The sequence below is a fragment of the Canis lupus genome, chromosome 25, assembly GCF_011100685.1.
Source record: "Canis lupus familiaris isolate Mischka breed German Shepherd chromosome 25, alternate assembly UU_Cfam_GSD_1.0, whole genome shotgun sequence".
In the NCBI taxonomy this organism is placed as follows: Eukaryota; Metazoa; Chordata; class Mammalia; order Carnivora; family Canidae; genus Canis; species Canis lupus.
The window spans coordinates 32,616,941-32,641,223 of record NC_049246.1 but is presented as its reverse complement, the minus strand read 5'-3'; the positions used below and the strand labels follow the sequence as shown (position 1 = coordinate 32,641,223).

At 41.7% G+C, this 24,283-nt stretch overlaps 1 protein-coding gene across 1 annotated transcript; it reads right to left on the bottom strand.

The window, feature by feature from the left end:
• Positions 1-2,243: 2,243 nt before the first annotated feature.
• NEFL (neurofilament light) lies at positions 2,244-7,905 on the bottom strand. Its single transcript, XM_038573781.1, has 4 exons — positions 6,676-7,905; positions 5,476-5,600; positions 4,707-5,026; positions 2,244-4,166 (listed from the first exon to the last, which is right to left on the bottom strand). The coding sequence occupies exons 1-4, from the start codon at positions 7,720-7,722 to the stop codon at positions 4,024-4,026; spliced, it is 1,635 nt and encodes a 544-aa protein (XP_038429709.1). The 5' UTR covers positions 7,723-7,905; the 3' UTR covers positions 2,244-4,023.
• Between the last annotated feature and the right edge of the window lie 16,378 nt (positions 7,906-24,283).

The window sequence follows — 24,283 nt, the reverse complement described above, 5'->3', positions numbered from 1 at the left end:
GATTTGGAATAGCTTACTACAAGAAAACACGCAAGAGGGAGGGGAAAGGGGAAGGAGGATAAAGACGAGGAAGAGCAGAAATAGAAAAAAAACAATAGCCAGTGAAATATGAACAAAACTAGAAAGCTATGACCAAATAGAAGAATAACACCATTAGAATCAACATCCCTAAAAGTTGAGGATCGTTGAAGAAAAACTTCAAATTTATATCTGCTTACAAAATTTGGCCCCTGCCTTCCAACAGCTTATAGTTAAGCAGAGAAATTAAAATATGGACATAACTAATCAAAGGAATTAAAGAAAAGCTTGAACATCCTAAGGAACTACAGGGGGACATTAAAAGTACAAATGTGTCCCTTGACCACTACAAGAATTGCACTGTGAAAATTCTAATAACTATGTGCAAATTCCGAGGGCACCATCACAACACATGCCTATGAAGATCTGCTCTGATTCCACAAGGATGCATCCCAACCTGACTGCAAAGGAGAGGCAGTACTGGTTAAGAGCATGGACTTTATTTTTTTTTATTTTTATTTATTTATGATAGTCACAGAGAGAGAGAGAGAGAGAGGCAGAGACACAGGCAGAGGGAGAAGCAGGCTCCATGCACCGGGAACCCGATGTGGGATTCGATCCCGGGTCTCCAGGATTGCGCCAAACCGCTGTGCCACCCAGGGATCCCAAGAGCATGGACTTTAGAGCTGACTATGAAGTTTGAATCCCAGCCCTTCCACAAACTAGCTGTGTGACCTTGGTCAACTTACCTAATCTTAGCTCTCTCATCGTATAATGGGGATGATAATCATACTGGACTGAGAACATCGACATAGAAAGGACTTGATGAGTTAATATATATAATGCACTTAGGTCAGTGCCTGGGACACAACTATTCTGACAGCATTAAAATCTCCATGTGGGGAAAAAAAATAACCAGATTGATTGCCTACCAATTTAATGCTAGGAATGAATCTTTACACTAAGTTGAGCATCTCCCTTTAAGTGATGGGTTTTAGTGTGGACATAATAGTTATACAGTATGTTTCCCATTAAGCCATTTAGCCTGAACTTCCCCAAGTTTTTCAGGAATTTTGAATCACAAATCTAGAAAGGATCTGACATATCAACCGTTGAACCTACATGCAGCTAAAACAATTGAGGCTGGAGTGGAGGTGGGGATGCGGACATAGCCAGGGCTTCAAAACAAAAACACCAGAATCCAGAATGAACAGGTAATTTTTGGACCCCTGCTCTTTCCACAAGGTGTTGGAACTGGGAGTGGGACTGATGAATGGAATACTCTTGGCTTTCTAGGCATGCTACCCTGTCAAGAAGTTATTAACTCAGTATTTCTTTGTGTTCTATTATGGTAGGAACAATGCTAGATGCTTAGGATAAAATGGTGAGCAAGGAGTCTGATTACCATGCTTCTGAAGATCACACTATAGCAGGGAATGCAGACATTTATAAAATGATCATGGAAACAGATGCTGATTACAAGTGTGTAAAAGTCTGCAAAGTCTATGTAGTCTTAAGAACACAATTAGTAGAGGAATTTGGCCCAGTAAGGAAAGGCCTCTCCAAGAGAATACCAACTGAACCTCAATTGGGCAAGAATGAGGGAAGGAAAGAAGAGTGCATCAGATGGAAAAATCAGCAAAAACCCGGTGACAGGTGGAAAAACAGAGGGCCAGGGTGATTGAAGCACTAGAAGTAAGGGGCAAAGGGATACACCGAGGATGAGGTCAGAGAAGGAGGTTGGGGTCAGATCTATACAGTCCTTCAAGATCACTTTAAATATCTTGATTTTCATCTTAGAAGAAATGGGAAAATATTGGAGAGTTTTAATCAAAGGGGTGACATGATCAAAATTTCCTTTTTAAAGAATGGCTTACTGTAGGGTGCTGATCAAAGAAAGACACGAGTAGACACTGGGATTACACACCTAGGGTGGTGTCAGGGTAAATGGAGAGGTGTGGATGGGTAGATTCGAGATATATAGGAAATAATATCAGTAAAACTTGGTTAGATTAGACCAGAGGGCTTGGGGAGAGGAAATGGGAGGCACGATGTCATGCCCAGTCTCTGTTTTGCAGAATTGGATAACTGGGGAGTGATGTCATTAACTGGGAGAGGGAATACTGAAAGAGAACTGGAGTTTTGGGGGAAGCAGAAGAGATGGAGGTACTGACCCAGGTACCGGATTTAAGGAAATGTTTTTAAAGACTTCAAATCCATTTAGCTTAGGTTTTTTAGTATTTTATTATGGCACACAGGATAGAATATGGTACAGTGTTCTTACTTCAAGTAATTCTGAAACCAACCATTTCCATTTAGCTAAAGTTACTTTTTTTTTACATGTAATTCACACCTGTCTTAGATTTATCATGTGTAGCATCCCATATTTAATGAACATAAATGTAAAAAGCTTGGTTTCTGAGGCGACTCCTAGTCTTTACAGAAGCCAATATACTAAGAATCTTCATAGTTCAAATCCATAGCATCATGACAAATAAATTATTTTACCTATTTGTGTGGTGACATTTATTTAAACAGAAATAGGCCGTATGAAGAATCAGATAAACTTAAATGGAGATGACTTTGTTCTCAGGTTAAATTCGTTGACTTTTGAAAGTTGTCTAAAGAACAAATACTAAATGAAATTAGCTGACAAAGCAATTGTGTAAGAACAAAAGCAGAAGAGCAGATAATCAGTAATTTCATCTACATTCCACATCAAGCGCAAGTGCAAGAGCTTTCATGACTTGACAGTGAACAGGGAGGATGAATGGGGCATGTGTTTGATGCAATGTCCAACCAGTTAGAGCTATCACTGAAATCCAATTATTTCCCAGTAAAGACATGCAGAGCAATGGCAATGCAACATACAGGTATATAACCTCCTCCCTTTACTAACCAATAACAATTTCATTATCTATATCCGTAGTGTTTTAAAAACTTTAAAATGGGTGGCATCAAATGTTTACTTTGAGGCAACGTAATCAGGCTATTAACACACTGAATCATGAGGTCAGGATTGCAGGCAACATGTTTGCAATGGCAAGTAATCTTTGATATTCGTACTCTGTCCATCCAAGGTTATACATGGGAAAAATTTCTTTCTGATTATGTCAGTTGTTTGGGTTTCCACTTCTGCCCATGATATTCAGAAAATATTAAAATAGTATGGTTATAGTAATGGATGGGTGGGATTCATATTCTATACACATTGCATTAATTATTAAATTACCTATTTACCACAAGAGGTCTATTTATCATATTACACCATTGCCTCCAAGAAAACCATTCCCAACATTATAAAGTACATTTCATGGGACAGAGTATATTGCTAATTATAAAAGAAGAATCCCAGAGACTCCTATTTACTCGTTTATTATCAGCAAAATTTCTGAGAGGAGCAATTTCATGAATGGTCATGACCTAACTGTATCCCTCCGAATTACCAATTAGTGGGAAAAGTGCATTGTAATTGTTAAAATTTAGGACTTAAAAAAAAACTTGGAGGTCGATAGTCCACTTGGCTTATATTGGTGCCTTAAGATATTTTAATTAAGTCCACAACCACAGCAAGAAATGTCATTCAGTATAACTTTATTTACTATTTATTGCACATGATTCGAGGTCTTTAATTTCTAACCACCAAAGGTTCAAAGGACTATTTTTACCATGGAGTTTAACATTAACATTAGTGAATTCATTTATTCATGTTTTTTTTTATTGTAAACATCTGAATTATTCACATTGCCATAGATCCTGAACTCATAAGCGTGGACCATGCACAGGCTGGCAGCAAGCCAGGAAGCCACTCTGCAAGCAAACAGATACTCTGCATAAGGAGAAAAGTCATAGCACAACATTGAATGTCCAACCTAAGTCATCTCAGAATTATACATATATTGACTTCTTAATTCATATAGTATCTGGAACTCAACTGGTTGGTTGGTGATGGGGTTGACCTGATTTCGGGAGAATTCTTCCTGGAAGGATTAAGGACAGAGGGGCTCAATCTTTCTTTTTAGTTGCTTGCTCCTCCCCAGCACCTTCATCTTTTTTCTCCTCCTCTTCAGCTTCTTTGGTTTCTTCTCCTTCTTCGCCTTCACCTCCTTCCTCTTCCTCCTTTGCCTCCTCGGATTCTTCCTTGGCAGCTTTAACATAAAAAGACAATGTACAAACTGCAAGTCCAGGGCAAGTCATTCAAAACATTTCTGCTAAGGTTTTGTGTGGTACTTCAAATGTCAGCTTCACCCAAACTTCCTAGCTCCATCTCCCAACACACATGTGATTGACAATGCTGGCCCCTGAACTCAATAGCTCCTTCTTAGAAAAAAGCCAAAGAGCAAAGAATTATTATAAAAAATATTTCTGTTCTTAAGGCCACCAAACTGCTGGGTCAAATAGATTTTTTTTTAATGTGTAATGAGAATAAAAAGACAGCAGGAGGAGAAAATTTTGAAATGTTACCTTCCAAAAAGCTACCAAGCTAAGCAGAGAGGACAGCCAATTTGAGAAAGTAGGTACTTACAAAAGGCTTGTCAAACAATTGAAGGTATTATTTATGATTCTAAAGTCATATGTGAATAAAACTTCCTTGGCATAAGCAAGGCTTCATTTCTCCTACCCGTCTCCTAGCAAATATCTATGCCCTGATTGCTCTTGACCTTGTAGGGATTTCCTTTTTACCATACCTTCTTCCTCTTCAGCTCCTTCCTCTTCAGCAGCTTCTTCCTTCTCCTTTTCCTCCTCCTCAGCTTCTCCTTCAGAGGGGGGTTCGTCCTTGGCTTCCTCGGCCTTTGCAGCCTCGATGGTCTCCTCCACCTCGATCTGTTCCTCCTGGACGTGGCTGGTGTAATAAGAAGGGAAGGAGCGAGCAGACATCAAGTAGGAGCTGGTCTGTAACCCACCATAGGCAGATCGGCCGAAGACCTGAGAGCTCTGGGAGTAGCCGCTGGTTATGCTTCCCACGCTGGTGAAACTGAGTCGGGTCTCCTCACCTTCCAAGAGTTTCCTGGGAAGGCAAGGGAGGATGGGTTAATAAACACTAACACAGGAAATATGTTGAACTGCTTGCCTGCTCTCAGCCCACCACTCATCATCCTCCCCCTAAATACTACCCTTAAAGGCAAAGGAGAGCAGGAGCAGGAGCAAGGCTGGGAATTATCAAAACTTCATGACTGGGGATATTGTGCCTACCATCAGGAAAAAAAGAAAAAGAAACAGAAAAACAAACAAAATAGTCCTGTCTATTCCATTTAAAATGTAACAAGAAACTAGGAATAGAATTCATTAATATCACAGGGTCAAATTCTTCCCTATTTGTCTAAATACCTTCTTGGAAAAAGCCAAAATGCAAACAGTTATTTCAAAGGACTATTCTTAAAGGCTTCTGACTCAATATAAATGAAACCTGATTTTCTTCCTAAACCACAATGGCTGCTACCAGCCCACTGTTTTTACCTGTAAGCTGCAATCTCAATGTCTAAAGCCATCTTCACATTGAGCAAGTCTTGGTATTCTTTAAGGTACCGTGCCATTTCACTCTTTGTGGTTCTCAATTCATTTTCTAATTTGTTGATTGTGTCCTGTTGGAGGACCAAAAAGAAAAAAAAAAATCCAGGCATAAGTCCCAATTGCTATCATTTTAGTATATTACAGCTGCAAAGGCCTAACCTACATAAAACCAAAGTGCACTCCTTAGATAAGATCTCCCCTAAAACAACTGTCTTTTCTCTTTTTTAACCTTTCCTTCCTTGTATTAAAAAAAAAAAAAATCCAGCTCAGGAAGCATGAAATGAAAACCAAAAAAATAAAAAATAAAAATAAAAATAATTTAAAAACCTGATAGAAGAAATATTCTTCTTTGTTTTCTTCTAATTGCTACTGTCTAATGATCATCATAAAATGCCTGCAAAAAATTTTTGGTCGATTAAAAAAAAAAAACTTTATTTCACATTCATTAGTTAACTATGCAAGTGAAGTGGAAGAAATTACTCCATTGCTTTACAGGAGTAGGAAGTAGCTAGCTATAAAAGAAAAATGACAGTCATTGTATCTAAAATATTTTCTATGTATCAATATTATTTTTTTCTCCTTCCCAGAAAATGGAGATCCTTAGAAAAGAAATGTCTTTTTGTGAACATCATTACCTATTCCAATTTTGACTGCACTCCTGTCTACCTAAGGGCAAGGAGTGGTTGATAAAACTAGTCTCAAGCATGCCTTGGTCACAGGTAGCCTGCAGAACTAACGAGAGCTGTGTGCTGTAATTATGAAGCTGATGGTCCAATGTGGAGGGCAAAGCGACCTGTGGTTAGTGAAGGACGTTAGAGAGACAGGCCAGAGGCAACGCCCAGCTCCCATCCCCTCCGCCCACCCCACCCTACCCTGGCAGGGCTGGGCAGCTTTAATGCGGAGCTAGATACAGCTGCACCAGGCACGTCTCCTCGGACTGCAGTGGGGCCCCCACCCCCCACCCCCGCCCTCCAAGTGCCCCACCCCTCCCACACAGTCCCCTGGGAGCCAAGTTCTACTGGCTCCTAGCTACCTGCGGAGGCCTCCTCGGTGGTCTCCACGTTCCGGGCGCGCCCTCCCCCTCCCGCCACCACTTGCTCCCGCAGCTCCCTCCCCGCCCCCACTGCGTTGTGCACCGTGCCAGACCTGCATAGCACTGATGTCGGCGTTCTGCTTGTCCTCCAGCTCCTGCAGCTGCTTCTCCAGCGCCTCGTTCATGCCCCGGCATGCTTCGATCTCCAGGGTCTTGGCCTTGAGCAGGCGGCGGCTCTCGGACACCTCGTCCTTGGCGGCGCGCACCGCGTCGGTGTTCTTGGCGGCGCTCTCGGTCAGCACGGTGAAGCGGCTCTTGAACCACTCCTCGGCGTTCTGCATGTTCTTGGCAGCCAGCTTCTCGTACTGAGCGCGGATGTCCTTGAGCGCGGCGGAGAGGTCGGGCTTGGAGGACACGTCCATCTCCACGGAGATCTGCGCGTACTGGATCTGCGCCTGCAGCTCGGCGATCTCCTCTTCGTGCACTTTCTTCAGAAAGGCGATCTCGTCCATCAGGCTGTCGATGCGCTTCTCGAGCTCGGCGCGGGCGAGAGCGGCCTCGTCGGCTCCCTTGCGCGCCTCCATCAGCCGGCCCTCGGCGTCCTCGCGGCTCAGCACCTCCTCTTCATAGCGCGCCTGCAGGTTGCGCAAAGTCTCCTCCAGCCCTTCGCGCTCGCCCTGGAGCGCCTGCTTCTCGTTGGTGGCGTCTTCCGCCGCCAGGCGCAGGTCGCGGATCTCCTGCTCGTACAGCGCCCGGAAGCGGGAGGGCTCGGAGTGCTTCTGGCGCAGCACCAGCAGCTCGGCTTCCAGCACCTTGTTCTGCTGCTCCAGCTCGTGCACGCGCTCGATGAAGCTGGCGAAGCGGTCGTTGAGGTCCTGCAGCTGCGCCTTCTCCTGGGTGCGGATCGACTTGAGGTCGTTGCTGATGGCGGCTACCTGGCTCAGGTCGAGGTTCTCGAGACTGGGCATCAAGGAGCCGGAGCTGGAGGAGTAGCTGCGGCGCACGGACAGCGAGGAGGAGACCGGCGCGGAGTAGCTGGAGTAAGCGGAGCGCGCGGTGCTGTAGCCGCTGCGCACGCTGGAGATGTGCACCCGGGGCGTCTCCACGTAGCGCCGCTTGTAGGAGGTCGAGTAGTACGGCTCGTAGCTGAAGGAACTCATGGTGGCGGTCGGAGGCCCTCCGGCTCGCAGCGGAGGTGGGGGGGCCTACGGAGAGAGAAGAAAGGGGAGAGAGGGAGAGGGGAAGGTGGATGGCTGTGTGCGGCTCGGCGCGGTCCTGCCACCCCTATTTATACGCGGGGAGCATTCTGACGCAGCCTGCGATCGATCACGGCGCGCCGGGCCAGTGGGGGCAGCGCGCTGCTGCAGCCAAGGGGAGGATTCTGCGCAAAAGGGAAGGCGGGGGCGAGCCACAGGCGGCTCCGGGCTGCGGCGCTCGTCCTTTCCACTTACTTGTCTCCGAGGCCTGCGATTTATTTCCCCCCAAGACCCCTTACCCCTCACTCATTTCCCTCCCCAACCCCCGTCCCCATCCTAGTTCCTCCCTGGACCCCGCATCACATGGATGCGCGTCCCCAATAATAGGTTCTCACTCCCCCACTGACCTCTTAGTTCTCTGTCTCCCCGCTTCCTCGGAGACACCCTCACCCCTAAGTCGCCCCTTCCCCACCACGGGCCTCTGCCATCATCCCCGTTGGGGCTTACGGGTGACAAGGCAGTGCCTCTAGGGGCTTCGGAAATTGAAAAGTTTAAGCTTGCGTGTATTAGGCCTCCAAGGGGAGGAAAGTTTCCTGTTTCTTTGTAGCTGTTTCTGGCACTTTCTTTAATTCATGTCCCTTGCTCCCGGTGATTTTTCTTTCTGCTTAACGCGCTGCTTCTGCACGCGCGCGCGCACACACGTGAACCTGCGGCACTGCGGGTGTGGATTTTAGCGTTTCTGACCCCCCGTAGAGCCGTTAATATGAGCCTTCCAGTGTTCTAGATTTAATCGTTTCTTTCCGGAGAAAGAGTGTTTTCAGCGTGTGGAAGCGCGTAGGTGGGGGAGAGCCGAGAAGTGAGTTTGAAACTAAGCGGGGGTTGGGGGGGGGGGAGCCGACTTGCAAAGGCAGCGGCGAGCCCCGTAAGCCCGGCCCTTGGGACTGATTCACGCAGCCTGTATCTTCTCCATCAAACTGAATTCCCGCGGGGCACCACCAACTCCGACACACCCAGAGCCCCTTTCCCTCTTTTTTACACCTGTGTAGCATCAACCTGATGATTTCCACAAGCCAGGCAGGTGGCCGGTTGTCAGAAGGAGGCTGCGGCTGCCAGCCCCGAGCGCGCCGAGGGCGGTCTCCCGGGAGGAGCACTCGGACCCCGACACGTCTCGTCCTGGGGCATCCAGCAGAGAGCTGCGTGATTCTTCCCCCGGCTCACTCTGGTAATTAGATTGCAGACACAGTCAGACATCCGTGTTTCTTTAGGAAACACCCCGATACCTGAAAACAGTAATGCACATTGATACAACCCTGCGGTCTGCAGAGCATTTCACACGCACGATGCTACGGAGTCCTGGTTTCACGGAGCGATTGCAGAGATTTAATAGGATCACTAAGGTTTTTCTACACGAGCACTTCGTTTCTATTGAGTTTGTGTAAGGGGAGCGTTTGATGTGCAACTTACTAATTTTTTTTTAATAGCAAACTAAGGGGGGAAACAGGCTAACAGTTTGCAAAAAAGAAAAGCCGGCACCTCTTTCTTTCCCTGTGAGGCTGAGACGGTGAAGTGCTTGGAGCGGGTACCACAGCCGCTCTCAGACATACTGCACTCCTCGCCTGGCAGGCAGGAGGGTGGGATGGGGCTTAGCATCCGGGGTTCTTTGCAGCTCTAAAGAAGAAAAGAAAAGAAAAAAAAAAAAAAACCTGCCTTTCCATATCCCCGTGCTCTTCGTGGCAGAGAGATAGACTGCAGCTGAGAACTTGCATAGGATTTCTAAACAATATAGTTTCAAGTAATGCAATTTTAGAAACATGAACATCTGTAGTTGACTCTATGGAGAGGTCCATCCACATCACATTCTAGGATTTCAGGCCTGAGCTATTAGGCTCTCCGGGTTGGGCTTGGCACTGAAAGGCACATTTGGGTCCTTATTCTAATAACTTTATATTGTATAGCTCATGTATCCTTGGCCTTCTCATTCATAGGTGATCCGACAGTGGGAAAGGCTTCTCTGGGGGAGAGAGAGAAAGGATGAGGGAGAGAATCTAGGTAAGTCATAGTTTTGCTTCCTCCCAATTACCCAGTTTGGCTGAAAAGTGGCATAATGGATTTGTTTTAGCCTGCCCCGTAGAAGCCACATTGGGCCACATCACTGTGTGTGAGCCTGTCTGCACATGCCACATCCTTGAATATTCATGAATTCATTTTCTTTCTGCCAGTTCCCTTCCCTCAGAGTTTCAGGTCACCCTCTGAGATCTTAAGTCCATCAGCGTTTTTTTTTTTTTGTTTTTTTTTTTTTTTCTTTTGCCACAGCTCCTGGCTGAAGCCTTTGACTGCAGAGGATGCAGGACGCTGCCCCAAGAGGGGGGAGGTGGCTGATGGGTGCTGCAGAGCCCCTGGAATGTCATGCAGGAAGGAAACCTGGGAAAGGGGTGCACCTGCTGTCATCCGTTGGGTGGCTGAGAAAGGAGGTGCAGTGGCCCTGCCCTGGCCAGACCTGGTGAGCAGGGAGTCGAGGAGAAGGGCAGATCAACTGTATTTCTGAATGTAGCTCTCTGGGCTTTTTAAAAATAGCTCCTGCCATAGCCACCTCAAGCCTCACCACAGCCTGCTTTCTGGGGGCTCCTGAACCCAGCCTGTGTCTGGGTTTGGTTAGCCTACTTTCAGCCTTCCTCAGCTAGGCGCCTGCCTCTTTTTAAATATTTTGTCCAGTCATCCTCCTTTTACAGTCCTCTTCCCAGCATCTTGCTCTGAATGCCCATGTGGCGTTTGCTCTGTGTGTCAAAGCAAAGGTAAAATGAGCGACTTTAGAAAACCTGTTTAGAAAAAAAGAATCTTGACTTTTTCTTCCCCTGTCGTGAATGTTTCTGCCTTAGCATTGTTTGTGATAGTGTCTTTATTTCTTTAGAAGAAGGCTTTTGGGTCTTGATTCACACTCGTGCATTTTCTTTCCCTTTAAGCATATTCTCCACCAACATGAAATGGGTTGAGGGCTGCTAACAAAACATACTCTTAGGAGATACAGATTATTTTAAAAGCAAATGTGGAAGTACGTGGATGAGACTCATTAATAGAATCCCCTCAAGGACTGTTTGAGGTGATGTAGTTAAAAAGTAAAATATATTCGCGTTACCATAGAGCTCATAAAATATAACTCTTAGAACTGCTGCAAAGCTGTTACTTCTCCAAGGCCAATAGAATCAGAAAACTTCAGATGAGTAGGACCAGATCCCTTTTGATTTCATTATTCTAAGGCTCTGTCAGAGCAGGAAGTTCTGTATGAGCATTTGTTTTGAAAAGCACAGTCTGAAATTTAGGCTGAAATTCTTAAGAGGCAAGCCTCAGAAAAGCATCAGCTAGGGGGGGTGGGGGCAAGTGAGCAAAATTCTCCTGCCACCAGTGAGCTGTAGGAGTGGTTCTCCAGAACAACAGATAGGTCCCAGTCACCTCACCATCATGTAGAAACACCAGTGTCAGCATCCTTTTGAAGCAAGGAGGGATGAAGGAAATAAATATGTGCAGGATACCTACCCTATGACCAGCCTTTAATATCTACTATTTAATAATTCCAAAATCCCCCTGGGATGGTGGTTGTTATTCAGCAAACAGCTGAGGCCCAGAAAGGTTAAATAATTTGCCGACTCACACTGTTACTCAGACCTAAGCTCTATCTGCTTCCCGTCTGAGTAGTGCTCTACTCCTGCACACATTGCAGCCGGTGACATTTGCTGTTTCCATATGTCTCTGTGGAATTTGATAATTGCATGCTGCGGTCTGCAGAGTGTGCATGTAGTAAACATCTCATGTTTTGAGGACACCATTCTGAACTGATTTAGATCAGGAGACTGTTAACGAGCATGTTAGCAGTCTCTCTTGGACAACTAGTGATGACAATTGACTATGATTGTTGTAGATTTTTTAAATGGCCCCATGTAAAATTAAATGGAGGCTACCAGTGGACAGATAACCGGTGATGTCACCTTTTAGGCATTACTCTAAACATCGGTTTACAAAACACCTTTCCTGGGATTATGAGCTAAAGTACCACTTGGCTGATCTAAGTTCCTTAAAATGACCACATCGTGACTTCTGCCTTTTTTCCATTTAAAATAATTTCATTTTCTGCCCTTGTAAATAGGTTTGATAAAGTGACTTGAAAAAATTACTATAAAGAATAAGAGAGGGATCCCTGGGTGGCGCAGCGGTTTGGCACCTGCCTTTGGCCCAGGGCGCGATCCTGGAGACCCCGGATCGAGTCCCACATCGGGCTCCCGGTGCATGGAGCCTGCTTCTCCCTCTGCCTGTGTCTCTGCCTCTCTCTCTCTATGACTATCATAAATAAATAAAATTTAAAAAGAAAAAAAAAGAATAAGAGAAAAAAAAGAATAAAAGAAAAATGCTGGCATTTAATATCTCCCTATCAGAGATTGCATGCTTCTTGCAAATGTTTAACTTTTTAAAAAGAAACATAAATAAAATCAACAGAAAATGCCTAATTGGAGGAAGCCACAAATAGATTTTTTTCTGTTTCTTATCACTAGTTTCTTTCTTCATATGTTACGCTCACCATAGGAATCATCACACATGAATCTTCCCATCTTTTGGGAAATATGTCTGAAAGAAAACTTTTCCCATTGTGATACAAAATATGCCTAATTTTATAGCATCACGTTGTGAAGTAATGCATCATAAAATGCGCTATGCAGCTATATAAGATTTAGATTGCAGCAGGAAAGGAATGTCATTTGAATAGATTAAGGATGAAAAGCACGTTTATATTCAAAACACGTGCGATATTAGAAATGACAGGAACTTGCTGCTGTCCAAGCAGAAATGATGGTGATGGGATCAAACCCTAAATGCTTGCTCCACGGAACTAGCCAGGGTAATGTATTTCCTCCCCAGAGGCCTGCTCCACGGTGTCTTGCCCTTAATCACAGTCACCAGATGCAAGAGGTAAGAGGGTATGCCTGGGACATTAAAGGGCTTAATTTGCAGTCATTTCAGGCAGGTCCCAGCCATCGCAGTCAGAACCCACAGTACTAACCCTGTTTGTTCAGTCGTGACTACAGGGGAATACCTGCTGCTGCTGTAGTTTGGGTCTTAACTAGCCACTGAAACATTCCATGCGGCACCTGGCTTTCTCTGCTGACCTTTACAGTGATTTAATAAATCAAGTGGAGGAATGTGAGATTTACAGTTTGCAAAGATAGAGGATAAGCATTTCCGTCTGCAGGAGACAAAGCCCTGAGGTTGGCTCTTTCACAGCCCTGCTGGAGCCCATCCAGGGCAGCAGTTCACTTTCTCGCCAGTACTTCACCACTGCACTGCACGAATGCAGCAAATACTGCAGTATGATTGCAAATGGGCGGATCCCTGGATTCCTACAGTAAAGCAGGCAGGCTTCTCACCCCAGGATATGTAGCAATGGTGTTTGGTAAGTTGAATACATAAGAGACTGTCTGGGTTAGAAAAGTGAAACTTGAGTGTGTCTAAATGGCTTGTTGATTGATTAAATAACTCATATGTTCATTCATCCATTGAATCACCAAATGTCAGCAGAACACTTACAACATGCACAATTCTGTGCAAGTGCCATGGGGTGGGGACTGGGGAGTACAAGGAGTTATGGCACAGTTCCTGTCTCCAAAGGGCTTGGAAAATACTTAAGCACAATAAAAAGACCAGCTACTGATACAGCAACATGGTTGCATCTCAAAAATGATACACTGATACCAGGTGAAAGGAGTCTTAGATGAGGGATGCATACTGTATAATTCCATTTATATAAAATTCATGAACAGGCAAACTAATCTGTGATGGAAAAAAAATCAGAACAGTTGTTGCCTCAGAGAGTGTGAGGTGGGGGATGACTGGGCGGAGGCACAAGAGCACTTTCTGGGGTGAAGGTATTGTTCTAGGTCTCAAGAAGTTTGGATCGTGCAGGCGTGTGCATTTGTCAAAACTCGGAATGTAACAGGATTTTGTGCATTACACTGAATGTAAATTTTACATCAGGAGAAAAAACTATCCACATAACCAATCACGTTATAAACAGACAAAATGCATGCATATGAAACTCAAAATACTATGTAAAATTTAAATAATAAAAGGCAAAATTCTAAGAGGTGTCATGAGGATGAGAAGAATGGTACAAGCAGTAATTGCTGTGGTTTTGGGCAGGGAAGAGGTCAAGTGAATGAAATGAATCAACATTTCTGTGACTGGTTACTATGCTAGATGCTTCGATCAGGTATCTTGTTTAATCCTCATGGCGGCTCAGTCAAGTGGATATTCTTGTTGTTCTAAAGATGAGATATTGTATTTTTATTAGTTTGTTCCAACACTGCATTATAATTTGTTAGCAATCTTACATTGCTGCCTCACCCTGAATTTGTATGGCCTTTAAAAAAAAAAAACTTTGAAATCCACGGTATTAATGTATACTGTGGCTTTTTAAAAAATGTAAAAACATGAGTTTCATTTATTTTCTTTAAATCCGATCTTTAATATAAACATTTTTGGTCCATTGTTCAAATCTGCTGTGATAGTTTTAAAACCTTCTAACTTTATGTCAAATTCAATAAGAATGAGTTTCCCAATTTTTTTTCATCAACACCATTAGAAATGTGCTCTATATGCTATGCTTCATAGGATTTTGGGATTGGGAAGTAATTTCAATTTTTCCACTCAAATTCTCCACTGGTTTCATCCTCAGCAGCTTGTAGCTTTTGCTTTAACAATCCCTTTTACAGAGTGGATTACCTCCCTCTACATGTTAACCACTGGACATTACTTCTCAACAGAATTCCTGGAGAGGTTGAGGCATTGGCAGCCAAAAAATGAGCTCTAGATTTTCACTTTGTGTTTCTTTCTCACTACATTCAGATTTCTTTTCTGTGTGATTCTTGTGGCATCCTCACATTTCCAGCAGAGATGATAGTAGTGATATTTACATGGAGAGCAGAGGTTTCCTAAGCCTTTCTATATCATATTACTGGGTCCTTACAGCAATCCTATGAGGCAGAAACATATCTGCAGATGTTACCACCCTCACTTTTTAGATAAGGATGCTGAGAGGTCTGCAGAGGAAAAGTGATTTACTCCAAACCATACCTCCTGTAACAGTGGACTCAGGGCTATAACCTGAAGTCCCTATCATCAAATTCAATGAGAATTTTCTCTTTAAATCTCACAGTCTCCTATGTCCCAGGCCTATCCCTTTTCAGATCCGCTCTTGGTGCCATTCCAAAAAGATAGGGAAGATTTGTTGCTTCTTACCTTCAGATTGGATATCTGTGGATGGCTACTAATATTAAAGCCCCATCTCATTAGCTCTAATCATTGTTAAAGGCCAATATCAATGGAAGAGGTAAGAGTTAAAGCCTGATGTTAATCCTTTGTACCGAAGATTGTACCTGAGATTGGTAATAGCTTTTGAAAGAAGAAAGAGACAGAGACAGAGAGAAAGCTTGAAGACTTTGAGCAGTCAGCATAGGGTAGGATGGGGGAAAAGACAGTAAGTGCCATGAGGATAAGGTGGATGGTCAGAGAATAAGCCAGAAATTGCAACAAAATATTTTTCATAGGCTTTAAGTTCACCATGCCTAAAGCAAAGCCTCTACTCCCATGGTATGATTTAACTGGGATATAACCCATATTAGTTAAAACAAATTAAACCTGCAATGACCAGGATAGATTTAAATCAGGGAAGAATCCCAAAGCCTTATTTTGGGTTGTCTTCTCCCAACTGAACTTTGGCCAAGGAAATTCTGTGCATCGACAGGCGTTAGTTAGTCTGAGCTTCTCAGCTCTTACATACTGGAGGAGGGGGCTCACCAATCAGGAAAGGAACAAATGGAAGAGTAACTAGAGAAGAAGCAAATGTTAGAATTACCTGCCTATCAGGTAACCAAACCTGAGGAGAACTTATATAAAATGAGATCATAATCCTATAATGTAAGAGCCAAAGGAAAAGGAAAACTTGCATTTTGTATGAATAATTGTGTGCAATATTAATAATAATTGCTTTGTGTCAGGTACCATGTAAAATCGTTTACTTGGATAATTTCACTTAACCATCACAAAGTTCCGATGAGTTGGCTGTTATAATCACCCTCATTTTAAACATTTGGACACTAGCATTTAAACTAGAGACTAGGGGATCCCTGGGTGGCTCAGTGGTTTAACGCCTGCCTTTGGCCCAGGGCGCAATCCTGGAGTCCCAGAATCGAGTCCCTACATCCGGCTCCCAGGATGGAGCCTGCCTCTCCCTCCTCCTGTGCCTCTGCCTCTCTCTCTCTCTCTCTCTCTCTCTCTGTCTATCATAAATAAATAAATCTTTAAAAAAATAAAATAAAATAGAGACTAAACTGTATGCCTAAAGAGTTCAGCTATTGTGTGTCATTAACCCTCGCAGAACTCTAATGAAGGAAGTATTATTTTCATTCTATAAAGATGAGAATGAGGTTCAGACAATTCAAGAATGCTGGTCAAGGTCTCAAAGCCAGGTCAAGGTCAAAGTCAGCCCGGTCAAAGTCTGTTGTAATTCTCTCACTTCTGCAATGACCAAAGTGCAAGGATGTTCTTCAGAGGTGCTATGCAAATAAACGCTCTCACTCTTTTTTCTTCCTATGAAGTATAAATTTGCATACTGATGCAAGAAAATGCTGCCATAATCAGGGTCAAGGGTGCTTAAATCATGTAATTTAAGTAATTATAATGGTCATCTAGACAAAACACAATAGACACAAACCAAATAAGTCAACACTTTGCTTTATTAGCAAATTCCAAAAACAGACATCTATCACTGAAATAATTCGTAAAACTGAACTGCTCTTGAACATCTCTCTCCAGATCCAGACTTAATGCCTTATTACTAACTAGCAGTTCCTTTTATTATTATATTGTCTGGAAGAGAAAATCACACACTAAACCAGATTCCCCTCACCTTTCAGGATCACTTTATCCGACAAATTTAATTAACTGCACTACCAAATCACATTAGAATAACAGATATGCTTTTGAATAGGTCTGAGATATTTCAATTTGCAAAGTGTTTTATTTTTCTTATGCCAAAAAAGTTTTTGCCCATACGTTACTTAATACTTGCTATAAAAGTTATCCAAATTAAAAATTTCTTCCAAATCAATTCCCTAGTCTAGAAATATTACTTGAATAAGGCACACAACTCTGTCTAACACTTAAATGTGCAGATGGGTGGAAAGCTCAGCTCTAAATAAAATCCAGAGCTGTCCAAAGGTGAAAGAAACTGCTCAAGGTGCAAAGCAATAGCAGTTCAAAAGGGAATCACTCCACTTCTGAGCTGGCCTTGACCCTAGATAGCCTCTCAGATCCTCTGCCAACCTGAGAATCTCTGATTCTAAAATACCCAGAGGTGAAAAGCGCTGGATAAGCTAGGACTGGGGAGCATTCACATCTTACTGTGGTCATGAATAGCATAACATTACTCCCCAAACTAGGACCTGCTAATACCTTAGTTCAGATATGAGCCAAAGATAGAATACAAGGAAATGCTGGCAGAATAAGATGTTTGAGGGAGGAAAGACAGGGTTACTAACTGAAGTTTTGGAGGAATATGTGTTTGCTTTATTTGCAAACTTTATTTAACTTTATTAAACTCATCTTTCCAGAACAAATGAACGCTAATAGAGAATATAATAGAACAGAATAGAGCTAATAATAAGTCACTGAACAACTGTCAATATTTTTATCAGTTGAATTGGTTCCCATTCGCCTAACACAATAGAATTCACTGTTTTCTCACTTCTGGTCTTTTCTTTTCATGGACTGTTAATAAAAGAAAGGAGAAAAAAGCAGACGCTTCTCCTACAGTTGCTTCCAAATCAATAGTTGAAACAGAGCAGATACTAGGTCCATTTACATTTCTCTCCTAGGACTCAAAACTCCACATGAAAAATAGATCCCATGTTTTCTGTCTCTCATTACTTCTTTCTCAAGTCTTTGGTTCTTTATCTCCTCCTCAAATTTGTGTACTGCTAGTTTCCTTTTGAAGAAAGGAACCTCAGGATTTGAACTCAAAGCTCAGGGAATAGTAGAGTGTGCAGTCTGAGGTTAGAGAGAAGACATGCAATCTCTGGGTATCACTCTGGTAGCCGTCCTAGATGATGCATAACCTGCTGTTGCTTCAAAAAAGAGGGGGAAACCATCTAACACCACTAGTATCATCTTTTTCCAGATAACTAAATGTTTTGTACATGATGTTCTGCACATAGTTTTGAAAGTCCACATAGTTTTGGGAAACCATGTAAAAGAGCAGAAAAAGTGCTAGCATTGAGGTTGAGGTATCTGATCTGAGATTTAGCTCTGTTGCTGAGCACAACTGTCTCAAACTGGGCCACATCTTCCCCTGGAGGGGTTGGAGGACTTTCCAAGAGGTTCACAGGCATAGACAGAACTAAGGGAATATATCTGCAGATCCCTGATGGCCATGTGCATGCAGTCTTTTGTAAAATCTATTTACTTGCAAACTTGTACTAATTCTCTTTCCCCACTTTCACCAAAAAATGAATAAGCTGAATCTGCAGCAATAAGATTTTGACAAAAATGCATTTAAATCGCATAGGATGATAAAATAATTTTATTTTCAACATAGTATTGATAAAGATGTATTGAAATGAAAAGTATTCTTATTCCAACCCTTTCTAAGTATGATGGGTTAAATAATGTGCCTCTGAGTGAAAAATAAACAGGTGTAATTCATAGTTATTTCGTTGACTGTTATCAAGAGACTTGGTGAAGCCTCTTTTGGTATACTTCCCAGAAATGAAGTGAAGAAATTACTTTAATCAACCAGAGATAAACTCATATGCAAGTTAGTTGCTTTCCAAGTCTTTGCTTTTAACAAAATTCAGGAAGAACTTAATTGATTCAATGATAGATCATTAGAATATTTTTCATAATAGGTCAATATGTGCTTTTGGCCTAAAATTTGGAAAGATTCCAAATATTAACTGACATTGCTGAAACGATATAAAATAACCTAAAAACTTCTATTCCTGTATACTTATGCTCACATACTTGTGTATATACTTGTATACTTTATACTTATTTAGGTAAACAAGATTTCTCAGCAATTTTGTATTTTATATATGTGTGTATGTGTGCCCCCCACACACATGTGTGTATTTTTTAAAAAGAAAGAATAAAATCACTTTATTATTTATTTTAGTAATCAGTAGTATTAATTCATGCATATATGGATTAAAATATCCACTATGAATAAAAGCTTATTCTTTATTTTAATGATTACTTATTAATTTATAAGCTATCCATGCTTTGAACAATTGTGTACTAATAGTACTTATAAATCAACCCAGGAAATTATATAATACTTAGATACTTATAATTATATGAAATAAAACATTTAATTTATATGCTTATACTTATTCATACGGCAGAAAAGAATGATAGAATTATATATTTTTAAAGACTTGTATTTAATCATTTGATGAAGAGAGAGAGCACAAACAGGGGGAGCAGCAGGAAGAGGGAGAAGGAGAAGCAGGCTCCCTGTTCAGCAGGGAGCCCAACTCAGGGCTGAATCCCAGGACCCTAGGATCATGACCCGAGCCAAAGGCAGTTGCTTAACCAACTGAGCTACCCAGGCACCCTGAATGATAGAATCATAATTACATATGTAAGATTCTATATATAATATATAGATATATAAATCTATAACAAGATTTACAAGCATAAAATATACTATATGGGGATAAAATAATGTGGAAAAGAGTAATGGAAATAAAAGTTCAAAGAGAAAAATGAGTTACAAAATTGGTAAAGGGTAAAGAAGAGCTTATTCATGCCTTTTTTAAATGAGTGGTGATGAGTAACGCGTTGATATTGTATTCAGATTCCATTTGATAGGTTTAAATGGGTAACTTAATTTTATTTTGAAATATCTATGTTTAAGATACATTGGAAGTTACAACTTTTGCAACTATTTACACTTACAATGAAAAGTTGTAGATATCAATTAAAATCAAGAGAAACGGGATCCCTGGGTGGCTCAGCGGTTTGGCGCCTGCCTTTGGCCCAGGGCGCGATCCTGGAGACCCGGGATCCAATCCCACGTCGGGCTCCCGGTGCATGGAGCCTGCTTCTCCCTCTGCCTGTGTCTCTGCCTCTCTCTCTCTCTCTGTGACTATCATAAGTAAATAAAAAAAAATTTTTTTTAATAAATAAATAAATAAAATCAAGAGAAACATTACGTAGATTTCCAAAATTTTTCTAGGGACTGTGTGAACAAAAAGTGTTTGAAGAATACTGCCTTGGAAAAAAAAATGAAAAGAAAAAAGAACACTGCCTTGGGCAAAAGATTTGAGCAGACATTTCCCCAAAGAAGATAAATGAATGGTTGACAAACACATGAAAAGATGTTCAACATTATTGGACTTTAGCAAAATGCAAATCAAAACCACAATGAGCTATTATCAGAATGAATACAATAAAAAGGACATACACTAACAAGTGTTAGCAAGAATGTGGAGAAATTGGAACCTTCAAATATTGTTAGAAGGAATGCTAAATGGTGCAGCTACCTTGGAAAACAGTTTGGCAGTTTCTCAAAATATTGAACAGAGCTATCGTACGATCCAGCAATTCTACTCCTAGACTGTGGTGATGGTTGCATAAGTACATAACACACTCAAAACTATTAAATTTAACATTTTAAACAGGGGACTTTTATTATATATAAATTATATCTCAGTGAAACTGTTTTAAAATGCCACAAATACAATACATACATACATACATACATACATACATACATACATGTTAGAATAAATGAATGTTCTTTCATTATGTTTACTCTGCTTGCTTGGAGGCAGAAGGAAATGATCAAACTCTTTGAGAGAGTGAGGGGAAGAATGGGGCTATTTCCCTGTCCCTCCACATTGGCAAAGTGGCCCAGAAAGTCAACTGAACCAGCATGGAGCTCAGCCTAGTCAGGACTGGACAGAGCCTTCTACAGACAGTGAGTCCCAATGGTTCACATTTCAAGGTCAAGGTTGTAGATTTTATCCTTCACAACCAGGTGTCTGTTCTATGGTCAGAACTGAAAACAGTTAATGGAGCTCCACAGCATTCTCTTTTACACAGAAGAATTTACCCAATTTCTTTCTATTGCTTTTCATCGGTAGACTAAGTTGGATTTTCCAGCAGATTATCAACCCTAGAAAGTGGAACAATTTGGTTATAATGCATCCAGGAGTATGAGAGAGGAAATAGACAAGCAATTAATTCTCAGTCTTTCTGCAAACACTACAGAGATGGCTGCTTTTGTCTACCTCTCAACTGAATACAAAGAACTAAATTCATAAATTCCAGTTTAAGTTTAGGATGTATTGAATATTCTTTTTCCAAATGTGTACCTCATATTTGAATAGCATAATGAAATAAAACAAGGAGTCAGAAGATCACATATTAAAGGGCTGTCACCCCAGTATTCCTTTGGAAGCCTGTGTACCTATTATAGCTATATTCTCATTGCTTGACATTTTGTTGTTGTTGATTTAGAGACAGTATATAAGCTACACAAAGAAACCAGCTGCCTTTACTTTCTAGTTATATCACACTCTTCTTACAAGGATACCCAGTTTTATCTATGACTTTATTTCTAGTTTGGATTCTCAGTGACTTTTGGCCATTTCCAAAAAGCAACAGATAAAAATGGGCCACTAATGATAATTTTCAAAATAATGGGATTTATTCACGTTGTTCTAAGGACATTCCCCAATATAAAATTTTCAGCAATATTTGGAATGTTTCTGCTCCCTGACAAAGTATTTACTGCCATACCTGTACATCATTTATTTTTGCTCCTATTCCTTGATTTGCTAATTTGAGACTCAACTGTAAATGAGAATGTGTATCTTTCTTAGTACACTTTTTAGTTCTTCAACTGGCTACATTTGTAAGTTTGAATAATACATTTAAACCTCTACTGGTTTATCAGATAGCAATGAGGAAGAGCTCCACTTTTTTAGGCTGAGAATATTAACATCAAAGTCTCTTCTCTTCACTTTGGTTCTCTCTCCCTTTCTCCCCAACTTTGCGATCTGTACGTTTACTTTAATGTTGTTAAGGCTGGAAACTTTATCCTATGTCCCATATTAACCAAAAATAGTCTTCTATGCTTTGTCTATAATGATTCCAAAAACCAACCTGTGGCATTTGGCTTCTTAGAACTACGTAAATTAAAAAAATAAAAAAAAAAAAAAAAAAAAATAAAAAACTATGTAAATACTGCTTGCTGCAGAGGAAAGAACTATGCTCCATTTCCTTTCTTGACCATCTTCTCCATCCTCTTTGGAGTTTCTCATTTCTCTGTTTTCCTTCAGTCTTGGCTTTTCATACTGTCAATTTGTCCAGCTCCCTTATTATAGTACCTGGGACAAGAAGTCTTTTGTCTCAAAGCCTGCTTCAGCTTCAGGCTCTTGCTGTAGGTGGACTTGACTGTCCTCCACGCATCCAGGCATCCTGAGGTTTCCTTTATTTTCAGTCCTGGTTTGCATCCATTCCTGGATCACATGTTTTCCTCTTCCCCTACTTAAAATTTTGTTTTTGTAAAACTCAACTTCAAGTAAGAATCAGCAGGAGGTAAACTTCCTGAATCCCTGCATGTCTGAAAGTGTCTTGGTTTGCCCTCTCACCGCAATGACACTTTCCCTGGGTATGTAGATTTCAGAAAACAAAACATCTTCCAAGTAATTTATTTATATTTTCACTAATTTATTTGTATATTCACTTGCATTTCTAAGAGCTCTTTCTTATTCTCTCTTCTTTAAAAATTTTTTTAAAATTTATTTTAGAGAGAGAGCAAGCGTATGTATGCCCAGGAGCTTGAGCAGGAGGAGGAGCAGAGAGGGAGGAGAGGCAGGGAAGAGTAGAGAGGGAGGAGTAAATGTAGGAAGAGTAGTGGAGGAAGAGCAGAGAGGGAGGAGCAGAGGGGGAGGGAGAGGGGAAAGACCCTCCAACAGACTCCACTGCTAACTACAGAGCTCCAGCAGGGGCTGGATCTCACAACCCTGAGATCTTGACTGGAGCTGAAACCAAGAGTCCAACACTTAACCACCAGAGCCACCCAGGAGCCCTCCTATTATGTCTTCTTTATCACAGTATCTGATTATTGTTTTATAGGAATAATTAGTCTTCAATTTCTTTATGAACAGTAATGAGGTTAAAACAGAAGTTGACTTCAGTTTTACTGGATTACTTGTTTCCTTCAGGGTTAGATTAGATTTTTTCCATTTCCTTGGCTTTCTTTTATCACAGGCTTTCTTCAAAGGTCTGCTTTGAGCAATCCATGATTGCATATTCATACTTAAAACTAATAAAATGGAGAAGCTCCCTGAGAGACCTGTGAATCTGGGTGGGGGTTGCTGAATGATTTTTGTGACAGGATGGGATTTGGCCTTTATAAGTTGCTTAGCACCATTACCACCGAAAATGTGGAAGATTTTATTCTGAGGTGCTAATTCCCACACTTCTGTAGTTCTTCCTACACAATTCTTTTGGTCAATTTCTTCAGAAAAATGTTCTTTTCCCTTAGTATTTATGTAATGGGATGAAGCTAGGGGAAGGGAAGTGGTCCACATGCCTTAATGCCCACAGTCCTGCTTGAGGCAGGTAACAGGGAGTTAGGGATCATGGAACAGGTCAAACATTCCAGAAGACTGCCCATCACTCTCAGGGTTCTGTGTCTTCCCCCATTCCTGTTTTATCTGCAGTCTCTGCAAGGGGGCCTCTCACAGTGGGCAGGGCAGCAGCCACCTGACTGTGGGAAGTTTGGGGGGGCTCCATGCAAATTCAGGGGTTGGTCACAACCCTTTCACTTGCAATTGACTTTCCCAGCTGTGTTAAACTCTCCTTCCCTAATGAGTCCTGTAAACTGTTCTGAGATTATGTAATTCTTCATTTCTTAATTATCATGCTAATGGTGTCTCAGCAGAGAGGATGAATATGTTCAGTTCTTATCTTGAATCAGATAGCTTTATTATTCAGTTTTTACATCTCATATGTAGAAAAAAATTACACACAAAATGTTTAAATCAGTTCTATCCACATTTCCACCAGCCCAGTCTAAACACTGATGTCAGATAAGTTGATAATCAAAAGCAGTGGGGAACCTGGTGGCTCAGTTGGTGGTTACTGGTTACATGTCTGCCTTTGGCTCAGGTCATGATCTCAGGGTCCTGGAATCCAGCCCAACATGGAGCCCCACATTGAGCCTCAGGTCAAGCCCCACAAAGGGCTCATTGCTCAGTGGGGAATCTGCTTCTCCCTCTCTCTCTGTCCTCCCCCAGCTCGTGCTCCCTTGGGTGCTCTCATTCTTTCTCTCTAATAAATAAGTTTTTTTTTTTTAAGCAGTAAGTATCAAAGACCTAAAAATATGTGTGTCTCTGTGGGTGTGTGTATATTTCATGGGCCATATTTTCTACCCATATTTTAAAGTCGTACCTGTTCACAATCTGTTTCT